General features: G+C 42.6%; 1 protein-coding gene across 1 annotated transcript in view; it reads right to left on the bottom strand.

Moving 5' to 3' along the window:
• SYNE2 (spectrin repeat containing nuclear envelope protein 2) overlaps positions 1-16,292 on the bottom strand; it is a 248,849-nt gene that overhangs the window by 187,295 nt on the left and 45,262 nt on the right. Inside the window, exons 3-13 of the mRNA XM_072116513.1 lie at positions 13,889-13,950; positions 12,727-12,822; positions 11,778-11,855; positions 11,594-11,686; positions 10,105-10,280; positions 8,886-9,082; positions 7,966-8,066; positions 6,380-6,481; positions 6,166-6,294; positions 5,191-5,355; positions 4,632-4,744 (exon numbers count right to left, since the gene is read on the bottom strand). Of these exons, the coding sequence (XP_071972614.1) occupies positions 4,632-4,744; positions 5,191-5,355; positions 6,166-6,294; positions 6,380-6,481; positions 7,966-8,066; positions 8,886-9,082; positions 10,105-10,280; positions 11,594-11,686; positions 11,778-11,855; positions 12,727-12,822; positions 13,889-13,950 (1,312 nt within the window). The remainder of the gene's footprint in view (positions 1-4,631; positions 4,745-5,190; positions 5,356-6,165; positions 6,295-6,379; positions 6,482-7,965; positions 8,067-8,885; positions 9,083-10,104; positions 10,281-11,593; positions 11,687-11,777; positions 11,856-12,726; positions 12,823-13,888; positions 13,951-16,292) is intronic.

Below are 16,292 nucleotides of genomic sequence, written 5' to 3'. Positions count from 1 at the left end.
TTGCTGGGGTGACATAAAGCTGGCAAAAGCCTTGTAAAGCGTACCCTTGCCAGTGCTGGACAAGCTGCCTGCTCGCCTACTCTCCCTCGCTACTTGTCCCGCAGAACTACGCACTCTGCCGCTAGCGCTGTCAGAAGGGAAATACTGTTTCAGCTTGTGCACCAGGGCCTGCTGGTATTCATGCATTCTCACACTCCTTTCCTCTGCAGGGATGAGAGTGGGAAGATTTTGCTTGTACCGTGGGTCCAGGAGAGTGAACACCCAGTAATCGGTGCTGGAATAAATTCTTTGAACGCGAGGGTCACGGGATAGGCAGCCTAGCATGAAATCTGCCATATGCGCCAGAGTACCAACGCGTAAGAATTCACTCCCCTCACTGGCCTGACTGTCCATTTCCTCCTCCTCCAACTCCTCCAACTCCTCTTCTTCTGCCCATACACGCTGAACAGTGAAGGACTCAACAATGGTCCCCTCTTGTGTCTCGCCAACATTCTCCTCCTCTTCCTCCTCATCCTCCTCCACCTCCACCTCCTCCGATATGCGCTGAGAAACAGACCTGAGGGTGCTTTGGCTATCAACAAGGGAATATTCTTCCCCTGTCTCTTGTGACGAGCGCAAAGCTTCCGACTTCATGCTGACCAGAGAGTTTTTCAACAGGCCAAGCAGCGGGATGGTGAGGCTGATGATGGCGGCATCGCCACTGACCATCTGTGTAGACTTGAGGAAGCTGACTGACCTGACTACCAGTTCTGGTGGAAGTTGACATCTGGCAGTCTACAATCGCTCTGCGCTGCTGGTAAACTCTGGATAACATGGTCAGTGTTGAATTCCACCTCGTGGGCACGTCGCACAACAGTCGGTGAGCGGGCAGTTGGAGGCGGCGCTGCGCTGCCCTGAGAGTGGCAGCATCTGGGCTGGACTTCCTGAAATGCGCACAGATGCGGCGCACCTTCGTGAGCAAATCAGACAGATTGGGGTATGTCTTGAGGAAACGCTGAACTATCAGATTTAACACATGGGCCAGGCATGGCACATGTGTCAGTCTGCCGAGTTGCAGAGCCGCCACCAGGTTACGGCCGTTGTCACACACAACCATTCCCGGCTTGAGGTTCAGCGGTGCCAGCCACAGATCAGTCTGCGCCGTGATGCCCTGTAATAGCTCTTGGGCGGTGTGCCTTTTGTCGCCTAGGCTCAGCAGTTTGAGCACCGCCTGCTGTCGCTTAGCGACGGCACTGCTGCTGTGCCTAGAGCTACCGACTGATGGCGCCGTGCCCACGGATGGTAGTTCGGAGGAGGAGGTGGAGGAGGGGTGGGAGGAGGAGGAGGCATAGTAGGCCTGAAACACCTGGACCGAGGTAGGCCCCGCAATCCTCGGCGTCGGCAGTATATGAGCAGCCCCAGGGTCAGACTCGGTCCCAGCCTCCACCAAGTTAACCCAATGTGCCGTCAGCGATATATAGTGGCCCTGCCCGGCAGCACTCGTCCACGTGTCCGTGGTCAGGTGGACCTTGTCAGAAACGGCGTTGGTCAGGGCACGGATGATGTTGTCTGACACGTGCTGGTGCAGGGCTGGGACGGCACATCGGGAAAAGTAGTGGCGGCTGGGGACCGAATACCGAGGGGCGGCCGCCGCCATGAGGTTGCGAAAGGCCTCGGTCTCTACTAGCCTATAGGGCAGCATCTCCAGGCTAAGCAATCTGGAGATGTGCACATTAAGGGCTTGGGCGTGCGGGTGGGTTGCACTATATTTGCGTTTCCGCTCCAGCGTCTGGGGTATGGAGAGCTGAACGCTGGTGGATGCTGTGGAGGATCGTGGAGGCGACGATGGGGTTTTTGTGGCAGGGTCCTGGGCAGGGGGCTGACTAGCAGCTGACACAGGGGAAGGAGCAGTGGTGTGCACGGCCGGAGGTGAACGGGCTTGTTGCCACTGAGTGGGGTGTTTAGCATTCATATGCCTGCGCATACTGGTGGTAGTTAAGCTAGTAGTGGTGGAACCCCTGCTGAGCCTGGTTTGGCAAATGTTGCACACCACAGTCCGTCGGTCATCCGGTGTTTCCTTAAAGAACCTCCAGACTTCTGAAGATCTAGCCCTCGCCGCAAGAGCCCTCGCCACGGGAGCTTCACTAGTTGACACATTTGGCGCTGATGCACCAGCTCTGGCCCTGCCTCTCCGTCTGGCCCCACCACTGCCTCTTCCAACCTGTTCTGGTCGAGGACTCTCCTCCGTCTCAGAAGCACTGTGTTCACCCGGCCTCTCAACCCAGCTTGGGTCTGTCACCTCATCATCCTCCGATCCCTCAGTCTGCTCCCCCCTCGGACTTCCTGCCCTGACAACAACTTCCCCACTGTCTGACAACCGTGTCTCCTCATCGTCGGACACCTCTTTACACACTTCCACTACGTCAAGAAGGTCATCATCACCCACAGACTGTGACTGGTGGAAAACCTGGGCATCGGAAAATTGCTCAGCAGCAACCGGACAAGTGGTTTGTGACTGTGGGAAGGGTCCAGAAAACAGTTCCTCAGAGTATGCCGGTTCAAATGCCAAATTTTCCTGGGAGGGGGCAGACTGGGGGGGAGGAGGCTGAGGTGCAGGAGCTGGAGGAGTGGCGATTTCGGTGACATGGGTGGACTGCGTGGAAGACTGACTTGTGGTGGACAAATTGCTCGAAGCATTGTCAGCAATCCACGACATCACCTGTTCGCACTGTTCTGGCCTCAACAGTGCTCTACCACGAGTCCCAGTAACTTCAGACATGAACCTAGGGAGTGTAGCTCTGCGGCGTTCCCCTGCTCCCTCATCAGCAGGTGGTGTCTCACCCCGCCCAGGACCACGGCCTCTGACCCCTGCAGTAGTTGGACGCCCACGTCCCCGCCCTCGTCCTCTACCCCTAGCCCTCAGGTTAAACATTTTTAAAATGAGAGTTATAACTTTATTTTTTTTTTTAACTTTTTTTTGTTTTTTTTTGTGTTTTTTGTTTTTTTTTGTGTTTTTTGTTTTTTTTTGTGTTTTTTGTTTTTTTTTGAGTTTTTAAAACCAAACAATGCTATCCTATTGCTATGGCTATTTTCTAGCCAAGTATCAAAGCACACTACTATGCCAGATGAGATGACACTGAGTTAGTGCCTAATTGAAATCCAACCCCTACTAAATTTTCCCACTATGGTCTTTGCTATGGATATGTGCGTCACTAAGCGCAGAACACAGCGGTCGCAAGTCTCACTACAAATTGCTCAGAATTGGCTAGTACATGCACTGCAGAAAGTACAGCCACCAGCAGATCAACCAGAAATCAAATATATAGAACGCTACTGTAGGCGTAAGTAAGCTCTTTGTATTCTCCTATGGCTATTTTCTAGCCAAGTATCAAAGCACACTACTATGCCAGATGAGATGACACTGAGTTAGTGCCTAATTGAAATCCAACCCCTACTAAATTTTCCCACTTCGGTCTTTGCTATGGATATGTGCGTCACTAAGCGCAGAACACAGCGGTCGCAAGTCTCACTACAAATTGCTCAGAATTGGCTAGTACATGCACTGCAGAAAGTACAGCCACCAGCAGATCAACCAGAAATCAAATATATAGAACGCTACTGTAGGCGTAAGTAAGCTGTTTGTATTCTCCTATGGCTATTTTCTAGCCAAGTATCAAAGCACACTACTATGCCAGATGAGATGACACTGAGTTAGTGCCTAATTGAAATCCAACCCCTACTAAATTTTCCCACTTCGGTCTTTGCTATGGATATGTGTGCCACTAAGAGCTAAACACAACGGTAGCAAGTCCCCCTGCTAATTCCTCACAAAATGGTACTAGATGCAAATTAAAATAAAAAAAGTAGAACGTTATTGTAGCCCTAAGAAGGGCTGTTGGGTTCTTTGAGAATCACTCCTGCCTAACAGTAAGCTAATAGAACACCCTAACGCTTTCCCTGACCAGCAGCAGCTCTCTCCCTAGCGGCATCCAGACACAGAATGATCCGAGCAGCGCGGGCAGTGGCTAGTCTATCCCAGGGTCACCTGATCTGGCCAGCCAACCACTGCTATCGACGTGTAAGGGTACCACGTCATGCTGGGTGGAGTGCAGAGTCTCCTGGCTTGTGATTGGCTCTGTTTCTGGCCGCCAAAAAGCAAAACGGCGGGAGCTGCCATTTTCTCGAGCGGGCGAAGTATTCGTCCGAGCAACGAGCAGTTTCGAGTACCCTAATGCTCGACCGAGCATCAAGCTCGGACGAGCATGTTCGCTCATCTCTATTAAATACCATCACTATGAAGTGCAATTTATTACGCAGAAAATAAGCCAAAACACAGCTCTATCCATGGAAAAATGAAAAAAGTTATAGATTTTTGAAGCTGGGGAGTGAAAAATGAAAACGCAAAAACAAAAAAGGGCTGCGGCGGGAAGGGGTTAAATAATAAAACATATATTTAAAATAAATCTGTGAAAATATTCCTTGGCTAGATGGCAAACGGTCAGATTTTACTGTCTTTTATGAATACAGATATCCTATAAACGTTAAACTGTGCCCTACTTGATCATAAACATAAAAAGATGTAGTAAGTAAGGCACATGTCAAGCCCCACAAGACAAACAAATATAATTACAAGAGTAACGTATTGATCCTACCTTGTTTTCATTTCTTCTGTCTTATCAGTTGGCACAAGGACAACTCCATTATCGTCTACATTCTTAAAGGATCGGAGGCTGTCCATGTGATTTTTTGCATCAACCATTAAAGCCTGTGGGAGAGGAGACTAAGTTATTTCTGGGCCTAAAACATAGAAATAATCAAATATAAATTACCTCCAAAAAAACATATGCAAAGGATTTTTTAAATGAAATTGTATTATAAATAATTTATGTGACATGCACTGAATGAAAGAGGGGTCATTCTACTTAATAAAAGGCTGCCACATAGCCAGAAATGGGAGTGGGGTGCAAGTTTCTAACAGCCCCCAATTTCAGCTGTGCCAGGTTAGGCAACAGTGAATATAAGAATGAATTCTTGTTATGTGGATATGTGATTTAAGTAAACATATAAAACCTTCTTTTATAAGAACACCTTGGGATGTTCCATTGTGCCTTGATATAGCTTTATTTTTAGCCATTTTCGCCTTTACCTCTTACCTTAGATTAAGATTATATGAAACTTTCAGAAACTTGCAGTAACTACATGATTCCATACCTTAAAAGCTTCAGACAAAGCCTCCAGTAGAGACTTTGTATTGTAATGAGAGCCTGATTCTGGCAAAGCCTGGGACATCAGATGTTCCACCTCTGTTAGCCATGCTTCAATGCTATCCAAAGGCGGAGGCAAACTTCTATCCAACTGCCTCTTCCACTCTGCAATCTGAATACAGTGAGGGGATATATTCAATACACAACACAGGGTAAAGTGAAATGTACAACTCCCAATCTCTCAACCTCCCATAGATAGCACCGCTTTCCCACCAGGGGCTAGTATTGATAATGGCCGCACTTCAGCCACGGTCATGGAATAAGGCTGGTTTCACATTGACATTTTTTTTCAAATTAGTGATTTTTCACTGAACCCATTTTGGCTTACGGACACCTATAGATTGGTTTTCTCTCTCTGGCTTCAGTGATTTTTTTTTTTTACTGATGCCTTACTGACCCATTCTTTTCAATAGGCTTTTTCACACTTCAGTTTTCACTGATCAGTGGTCAATTTAGAACCTGTTCTTTTTGTGTTCACTAACACTGGATCAGTGGATAAAAACTGAAGTGTGAAAAAGCCCATTGAAAAGAATGGTTCAGCATTGCATCAGTGAAAAATCACTGAAACCAGGAAGAGAAAAACAATCTGTATGTATCCATAAGCCAAAGTGAAAAATCACTGATGTGAAAAAAACCCCAATGTGACACCACCCTAAGCAAAATATAGAAATGAACTTTGACTTTCCACATCATTTCTAAAATGACATGCAGTTGTGTTAAACTGAGCCATTTGTAGACCAGAAAATGTTATCCACTCAAACTTGGTTGTTTGCCCTACAAAGCTTTATCACTTATCCCAGTAGTTGGATCCCCATCAATCGGTTATTTACCTCTTATTTAGAGGAGAGGTGCCATAAAGATTTGACTATAGGGAGAAATTCATGCAACTAGCTATGTGACTGCTCTGATAAACCCTCATCACCTGGAACGTGATATTTTCAAGCAACTGCTTAATGAGCAATTGCTCCTCAGCCGGCAGACACTCCACCGCCAAACCAGACATGAAGATCCGTTTCTGCTCATTAAACTTTCTCATGAATAACAGTATTTCCTATTCAAGAAAAAACAGAAGTTTAAATAGTTTCCCATGAACAGAAACGTGTCAGTTTTTTAGACTAGAACGTAGTAGTCTTTACCTGGTACTTTTTAGTATAGGTTTCATCTTTCATTTCCGAAAATAATGTTTTCAGCACCTGCTCCTGCTGATTCAGCCACTTCATGGCTTTATTTACTTGATCCTACAAAGAAAAATAAAAGGGGAACTTATGCAGTAAGGTAAGACGAGCAGCCAAATCATAAAAGAAAAAAAATAGTAATGCCTAAAATGCATAGTATGGATCCTAACTTTATTTCAATGGTTGTCTGATTTAATGGAGTCACTTCATCAAGAAAACGATAACCTCTCGGAATCATTCAATTTACGTTAATCTACAGCTATCACCAATCTACCTTCCAGGACCTTGTGATAGTATTCACATAATTTATGGACAGGAGGTGCAGCCGATGAGGTAAACAATATTTCTGAACCAATGACTTCACTTTACATATCAGGAAACTGGTGCAGAACATTTAATAGATGTATACAGGCGGTCTCCTACTTAAAGAGGACCTGTCGTCCCCGAAACCCCCACCACCACCACCACCAAATTAGCTCCCGCTCATCCTGTCCCCAGCCCTTTTATATTTATTGAATTTTTATCAAAATTTGTGTTTTTATACTTACCATAGTTTTAAACGATCCGATCTCTTATCAAATAAGTGGTCGAATCGTTGTACAAGTTCCCTAGCAGTCATCCGTATTCATGAGAGGGCCGACCAACACACCCCCTTCACGCCCTGTCAGTCAGGGACCTGTAAGAATCTGCGGGCAGCAGCGCATGTATTGCGCAATCGCTGCCGGCTCTATGCGATGCGGCGCACGGGCAGTGGCTGCAGAGGGGCTTATTCACAGCGCCGAACATTCAACCAGCGCTGTGAATAAGCCCCTCTGCGGCCGCTGTCAGTGCGCCGCATCGCATAGAGCCGGCAGCAATTGCGCAATACATGCGCTGCTGCCCGCAGATTCTTACAGGTCCCTGACTGACAGGGGCGTGGAGGGGGTGTGTCGGCCGGCCCTCTCATGAATACGGCCGACTGCTAGGGAACTTGTTTGATAAGAGGTCGGATTGTTTAAAACTAAGTATAAAAACACAAATTTTAATTAAATTCAATAAATATAAAGGGGCTGGGGACAGGATGATGGGGAGCTAATTTGCTGGGGGTGTTTTTTCTGGGTGACAGGTCCTCTTTAAGAACACCTGACTTACAGATGAATCCTAGTTACAAACGACCCTCTGGATATCAGTAATTTACTGTACTTTAGCCCCCGGCTACAAAGATCTGCTGTAATAGTTATCAAAGGCGTCTGATATTAAGCTTTATTGTTAATCCTGGTTCTTATGACAACCCAACATTTTTAAAATCCAATTGTCAAAAAGACCAAAAAAGTTTTGTCTGGAGCTACAGTTATAAAATATACAATTCTGACTTGCATACAAATTCAATTTAAGAACAAACCTCCAGAATCTATCTTGTACGTAACCCGGGAATTGCCTTTACTTTGTAAATTACCTAATATCCTGCCCCACAAACATTACAAAAACCTTAAATTAAAGTGGTCAACCCCTTTAACATTTCAGTAAAATAATGAAAAATAAAATGTTCATAGAGAAAGATTTCATACCGATATATCTCTTGCAGGCTCCTCTAAATTTTTGGAATATTGTAAAAACTGTGCAACATACGTCATAATTGATTTTTCATCAGGATTCGAAACGGTAAGATCTAAGGAACAAGTATTAAGGATTAAAGAGAACCCGTCATGCAAAATAACCCCCCTAAACTAAATATATTTTCATAAACTGCCATTAGAGAGCATTGCCTCTATCCCTTCATTGTCCCTCTACATGCCTGTAAACCTAAGCAATGAGGTCCTAAAAATGTATGCAAATGACCTGTGAAATGTCCAATGAAGCATTAGCATATTCAAGCTGTCCACTCTATTCATGAGTGGGAGGCACAGCCACACCCCCAGTGCATGACTGACAGCCTGTATAATGATGTGAGGCTGTATAATGATGTGCTTCCTGGTGCTGGTGGCCACGCCCCCTGCAGCCTGTGTGTGTGTTTAGGAGAGATACAGCAGCTCCAGGCTGCAGCCATGTTACCACAGATTCATGTGTAGCTGATGTCTGTGTACCACACATGTGTATTAGGAGGATGCAGCATGTCAGCAGATGCAGCACACACACTAGCAATGCTTTACTATACATTACACACAGACATGAGCAGGGGGAGGAGAGGGGAGGGGTAACAGGGGTGACATCACTGCCTCGGACCATGTGATCAGCCTCATTTACATGATAAAGAATAGATGATTTTATAATGATTAATGTATGAAATAACTAGATAAAGGCTGGGATGGAATAATTGTGAGCTGCTCCAACAGGTAGTAGTGACAGGACTAGTGGCAGAGACCTGATGACAGGTGTCCTTTAAGGCCTTTTAGTAATTCTCAATGGTCTCTATCATACACTGCTCCATCACTGAAAATGTTTTATTAAACACAGGTAAAATAGTTATTCAGAAAATAATTTCCCATACCTTCCGGCTCAATGAGTTTGGGGATTTTTAACTCCGTTTCTGCTAATCTGAATGCTTCTTTCAGTTTTTCCTCATTGGACATTTCCTGTAACTTGTCCATATCGATAAGGTCTGGTCTCAAGGACTGAATAATGGCCAAGAAAGCCATTCCATTTTTCCAGCTGGACTTAAAATCTTTTATATCAATAGATCCCAGTCTGCAAATTAAAATACAAAGATCGGATTAACTGAATACTAAGGTACATGCATGAACTAAGAGGACTCCAATATCAGATAGATGAAAGTCTCCCACCATTACACCAAGGAGCAGCCTCCCATCAATCATTTTCAAGTTATAATTGTGGTGTAGTTAATAGAGGTTGTACATGTTGAAGCACAATAGGCGAATTTACTTACACTTTTATTTAAAAAAAAAAAATGGGGAGAGGGCAAAACAGATTTGCAAAATTTGTAAAATACATCATATTTTTCATAGACATGCAAGTTTTTTTTTACAAAAACCTACAACAATTATCTACCAGATAAGAGATGCCATAAAGAAAGTGTGTTTATATGACTATGTAAGGTAGGCATTGTTGGCCATCCTTAAAGGGAACCTGTCATCACATTGTTTACAAATACAGTTAATGGCAGGTTCCCATAATGCCCTATTAACTAATGGGCACCCTTCCTTTAGCTAAAAATTGTTTCCCTCAGATCCCCATATAATCAACTTTATAATTTTACCTGGTATCCAGGGATATCTATAGTGAGTCGAGGGGGGTGTGGCCTCCTCTGGCTGAATCCAGCAGCTAATTTTCTCAGCATGCAGTAGTAATGTCATGTGACCAGGATGACATCATCTCAGGTCCTTTAGCCTACTAACATTATCAAACTGTACACCATGCATATATCTATTGAAATTACAGTATATCATATCACATGAAATCACAGCATGCCTCCATTGAATTCTACTTCTCTCCATGCCTCCATGCAGACAGGCTGTGATTTCATGTGATCAGATATATGCATGGTGTACATTTTGCTAAAATGCTAAAAAAATTATGAAATATACCCAAAATATATGTCCATCACTCCAGTCATTATCCTATACTCAACTACAAATGTGATGCCTCAAAGTTTGCTGCAAAATGTGTCTGGTCCTTAAGTAGAAAATTACCTTGGTCCTGAACCAATTAAATAAAGATTAACTAATTGTATTGCACCACCCAATACTTACTTAGAACACTGCTCCTGTGCCCACTGCAGGAGGGCTTTTTTTGCAGATGTTTTCCATTTGGATTTGGCGCTTCTTTTAGGGGATGGGCTTGCAGTTGGGGAGACCACATTTTCTGTCTCACACTTCACTGGCTGCTGGTCCTCTGTATTTGCCAAAATACTTGCCAGACCTTCAATCTAATGTAAAATAATAAAACAGAATAAAATTATTACTCATTAAAAATAACTTCTGAATCCTATTTTATAGCACTCAACCCTAGAAACATAAAAGACATTACTTTTACGCAGATCTATACTGCAGGTAATGAGGTACTCTGAAATTAGAATAAGGCTCCAGAAACAACATATAATTCTTGTCTATGGACTTTGTCTAGTATACTGTAAGAGATCTGTTCTATTCACTTAAAGGGCTATTCCCACGAAGACAAGTTTTTTATATGGATAACAAAATAACAAATTCTCTAATTCACTGTTACTAACAAAAATGCAGAATTTCACAGATATAAGTCCAACCTGTCTCTATCAGTCCTGCTGTACACAATTTTAGTTGCCCCTAGACACAACCCAGTAACTGACTGGGTCGGGCCGCCATCTTGGATTTCTGTGTGACAATCGTGCATCTTATATTTCTGTCTTTCTGCTGAGCCTGTAGCCACGCCCCCTGCACGGAGCTCACACTGATCACTTCCTGCCAGGAGATCGTGAGCAGGGAGAGAGGCTACAAACTACACATAACTGACAGCCTGTATAATGCTGTAACACTCCTGCTGCTGGCTGTCTCTATGTGTGTCCTGGTGCTGGCGCCCCCTGCAGTCTATGTGTGTATAAGATACTCCTATACACAGGACTACCAGCATGTATAATGATGCGACACTTCTGGTGCTGGCTCCTCTATGTGCTTCTTGGTGCTGGTGCCTCCTGCAGCCTGTGTGTATGAGATACTCCTATACACATTACTGACAGCCTGTAAAAAGATGTGACACTGCTGGTGCTGGCTGCCACACGCCCTGCAGCCCGTGTGTATGAGAGATACAATTGCTATCCATGTGTATAGGAGAACAGAGCATGTCAGTTACTTGTGTAGCTGATGTCTCTGTCTCTCACATGTGTATAGCAGAACATGTCAGGTACTTGTGTATCTTATGTTTGTGTCTCACATGTGAATGGGAGGATGCAGCATTTCAGCAGATAAAGAACAGACACTAGCAATGCTTTACTAACATTACACACAGACATGAGCAGAGGAAGGAAAGGGGGGGGGGGTAACAGGGGTGACATCACTCTCTCTATCTCCATGTGCCCAGCCCCATTTACATAATGAAGAAAATATGATTTTACAATGATCAATGTATGAACTGACTAAAAGGCTGGGATGGAATCCATGTGATCTGCTCCAACAGGTAGTCGTGACAGGACTAGTGACAGAGACCTGATGACAGGTGTCCTTTAAGTTCATTCTGACCTGTCAGAAACAATTCGCAGATACTTACGTGAAAATGCAAAATAATTTGCCAAATAAGTCCAAGCACAATAGACGGTTTTCCACTGATGACATCTTCCACATGAATATTTATGAGCTTTATCTAGAAAATAACACAATCCTATAGTTTAGAAAGAATGTAGTAGAAGTAAACTTAGTAACAGCCCAAAAAACCCAACAAGCGCAATACTCACAGATCGGCTCCCTAGAAAGTTCAGGGCAGATTCTATGTTACTTCTCGACTGGAAGACATTTTTACCTTTCTCACGTGGCTGTAAAATTAACAATGCAGGTAAAGTCTTATTATTTTCTCACTGCATGTAACTAACTATAATAAAAAAAACTACAATTACTAATAAAGGGTACTGTCCCTCTCTGCAATACATTGGGCAAAAGAAGGAAAGATTATGTGGTCCCAGTGCTAAAACCATGGGAAGACAGGGATGGACACTTCTTTCTTTCTACACGCTGAACATTTGTCAATGACTCTATATAAAATCAATGGGAGTTTAGGAAAGGAATTTTTTAAATGAGTGCAATAAATTATCATTAAAACTCAGCATCATGGAGCTATTAAAAAGAACAATAAAAGTACTGAAGCAACAAAAAAAAAATTGCTGCATTTTTTTAAGCTAAAAATATTGACCAATCTATAGTGTTGCCCCTCTTGCATGATAGTCTTCTACGTGTATACAGGCGGTCCCCTTCTTAAGGACACTCAACTTACAGATGACCCCTAGTCAAGACGGACCCCTCTACCCACTGTGACCTCTAGTGAAGCTCTCTGAATGCTTTAATATAGTCCCAGACTGCAATCAGCTATAATGTATCTGTAATGAAGCTTTATTGATAATTCTTGGTCCAATTACAGAAAACATTTTTGAAACTCCAATTGTCACTGGGGCAAAAAAAAATTCTTGTCTGGATCTATGATTATAAAATATACAGTTTCGACTTACATACAAATTCAACTTAAGAACAAACCTATGGAACCTATCTTGTACGCAACCCGGGGACTGCCTGTATAGATTTTTTATTACATTATTTCAGCCGGGTACATGAGGCTGAACTGAGCAGACAAAGCTCATAAACAAAACTACAGGTCTTAGGCTACAGTCACATTTAACAGGCAAATATAATTACCAAGTCTTCACCGGAGAGAACTTCGAGTAAGTCCAGAAGAAGGTGACCATTTTTAATGTCAACATATAGGTCTTTTACAACTGTTGACTGTGGGTGCTGGAAAATAAAATCACATAAAACATAAAAACCATCCAGAAAACATCACATAAAAACGTATTACACACTAGAACCTATAAATCACATACAGTATTTTCCTTCAGACCATTCCATGGAAATACTACTGCTGAGCTACTGTATATTACCATTATACTTTTTATGGAGGGTCGGTGGTAATGACACTTAAATAGCTCAGCCATAATTGAACGGAAATTCACCATTTAAAAAAAAAATAAACACCTACACATATTTACCTACGCTCCTCTTGATGTTGATACCAGTGGTGTTCTTTGCTAGTCTTGACAAGGTGGAAGCACCTAGAAAAGAAACTTAAAATCAGCAGCCCGGAGCGGGGGGCAAGATGTCCAGCACTCCGGGCTGCTAATTATGATATTTATATTCAGCCCCCCAGCTCTTTGCTTAGCGAAGAACACCACCACAATCAAGATGAAGAGGAGCGTAGGTAAGCATGTGTATATGTTTTGTTAGTTTATTTAAATGGTGGATTTCTTTTAAGGAACCCGTTAAAAAGAGTAGTCAAACTCAATATGGCTCTTTAATGCAATATTCCCTGTGTACAACAACCAGCATGTATACTATCACGAGACAAAAAGTACACCTTCTTTATAATAAAAATTCCCTTCATTGATCATCAGCAAGTGTGACCACCTCTGTAAAACCAACTCTTTTATTCTTGGAGACAATATTGTTTGTACCCATCAATCTGGATTAGAATTGTCAGCACTTTTACCTGACTGTAATTAAGTTTGAGTTTTTATGCAAATTGTTAATAGTTGCCATAAATCAGTTTAGAGTCAGTGACCAAGAATGATATAGTGCTCAGACATCTATTTTTTCGGTCAGGTCATATACTATTGTCTTGCATGAGATAAGTCACCAACATTGCATTGGTCATTGATAAGAGAAGTCTATAATAGTTCTGTGTACATACATAGGTCATTTATTAACACAAATAGCCAAATGTGAAAGTAATGTTCTGCTAAGTGTATATACTGTATGTACAGAATGCTCATTTCAATGACAATGATTAGTATAAAGCAATTACCTTTAACAGTTGCGAATTAATCCAGTTGGAGAAAGTTCTTTTCTGTGTGCCCTCATAGTCAGCTGTAAAACAAAAGGCAAAAATGTGTATCTTAACTTGTTCTCTTTAGAGCTACATGTTACCAATCCAATGGAAATGTATCTGCAGTACCAGACAACGCCTAAGTGTAAGATTTGTGCTGGATCTAGTTGTATAAACTTGGAAGCAGAGCCCTCAGTGACGCTGGTAAGTTCTCTGCCAGGACCAAGCAGCTTGTGGCCCCCCCTCAAAATGAAACATGTCATTGGGTGACCCCTATTCTTCACATGCATGCGGACTCTGGTTGTGGGACCATTATATATTATATATTGTATCCTGTCGATCCTGTCATTACAGTATATTAAAATCTTGGCAGCATCAAGGTTAGCAATGAATTTCTTGAAACAACTTATTAAATCTGTTTAATTGGGTTATGACATAAAACTGTGTTTGCTCTTTATGGAGCTGTCAGAACGCCTGCTACGTTTCACATCTTAAAGGTGTACAAAGGCCCATTGTTACAGAGAAATCTTTGATTTAGGGCAATCCATGATAATCCGAGGAGATCATTTCATAGCATTTATAACACTTCCAAGGATTGTTCTGGCTACTAGGTGGAGACCCATAAATTATGGGATGTCTTTTCAATCATAGGAATCATCTAGCTTTAAAATATCAAGATCTACCAAAATTAGCAGCTATTGTATCTTCAATTTTCTGATTCAGTCTGCACACCTGTAAATTTCTAGATTTAAATGATTTATTACTGCTTTACATAAAGTTATAAAACCTATAAAGTTTATTACTTTAAATTTACAGGCCATTTCAAGGGGAAATTGGAAAAAAACACATCGAAAGACTCCTATTCAGATATTTCCGAGGAGACCATCGCATTGGGGATGCTGCTAAATGCTTCTAACTCAGAAAAATCTGCTGACAAAGCAATGTAGGGCAAAGTGTGAGATGTCAATAATGACAATGCAGGAAAACCAACATGACTCAAAAAATACAATAAGTATCACTTTACCTCTGAGCTTTTTGAGATTACAAATTGGAGCAAAAGGCAGACATAGTGGGGCACATTTCATTACCCAGTCACTGGAGCTCATCCAACTATAATTCACCATGCAGTGATTCACTAAAACTGTGCACCCAAAATCCTGCATGTGTCGCTTACCCTCTCAGGTCTGACAGAGTTCACCATCTTTTTAGTGGTGCATCTTAGGGCTAGGGCTTGCGACACAATTAAAAAGTTAAATCCTGCACTCATTCCGAACTGCATCAAATGTAGTTTGCCTGTGTATTGTGCAGGGGATGCCAGATTCAGAATTTAAGGTGCACGTTCTTTATAAATCTGGCGCCCCCTGAACTGCTCCGACAGAGTGCACCATTTATTTTTGGAAAACCTTCAACATAGGGTGTGTAATACAATTCTGTCAGACTCTGCATGTTGAATCTGGCACATGGTCCGACTGTACTTCGGGGCGTCCCCTAATTTGTGTTGCACGATGCGCCACAAAAGGGTCGTGTCCAACACAAATGTGGTGGGAAACACTTCTTACCTATCTGTGCAAGCAGTTTGGACTAAGTTTGCAAAGTTTGACAGAAAACTGGCGCACGGCCCATGGTAAACTTGCCCCATTGTGTGGCCGGCTCTATTATCACTACTCTGCCCTGTTCTAGAAAAAAAATACTGCAGGCACAGGAAACATCAAATGGAAATGTTACACATAAAAATAATCAGGTATGATTTTTCGGCATAACATTTGAAGTATCAATGAGGCAGAAGACAAAGGCAAATCAAAATCAAATTGTGGGTTTTTTTTCAAGCAGATTGTGAGAAACATAAGATGTGGGAACGATAAAAAAAGATGGCGTTTTAGAAAAGTACACTTACACTATTGCATGTTTTTGGCCACTTCCCCCATACCCTCTTGTCTAAATCAGAACCAAACATTCTGACTAATTAGCAGTTATTTGCTTCTTCCTCATCTAATCTGACAGACAGGATAAACAAAATCCCCTGTAACTTCCCACCAATTCATTCACTATAATGGAAAGCAAAAACAGGATAAGGCCAACAAGACTCCCTGCCCCATTACTGCATTAGCAAAATGGATATGAGAGTATAACTTTTGAAGATTGATTACAATATTTAACAAAAATGTAATGTTTATATGAACTGTTGCATCATTTGTTACTTTTTTCTGAGTCTATTGTGCTACTTGTTTGCATGGAGTGTTTGGTTACAGGAGTAGTTTGTACATCATGTTTGTTTTGTGTCTGATGTGAGAAAGTGAGAGGTGTCGTTTGGGAGAACCGCTATCTGTCATATAGGCAGATGAAGGGTACATGGTAAAAGCCCTGGATTTGTCCACAGTAACCC

The sequence above is a fragment of the Engystomops pustulosus genome, chromosome 7, assembly GCF_040894005.1.
Source record: "Engystomops pustulosus chromosome 7, aEngPut4.maternal, whole genome shotgun sequence".
Taxonomy (NCBI): domain Eukaryota; kingdom Metazoa; phylum Chordata; class Amphibia; order Anura; family Leptodactylidae; genus Engystomops; species Engystomops pustulosus.
The sequence above is the reverse complement of the archived record's forward strand: the minus strand, read 5'-3'. Positions and strand labels throughout refer to the sequence as shown.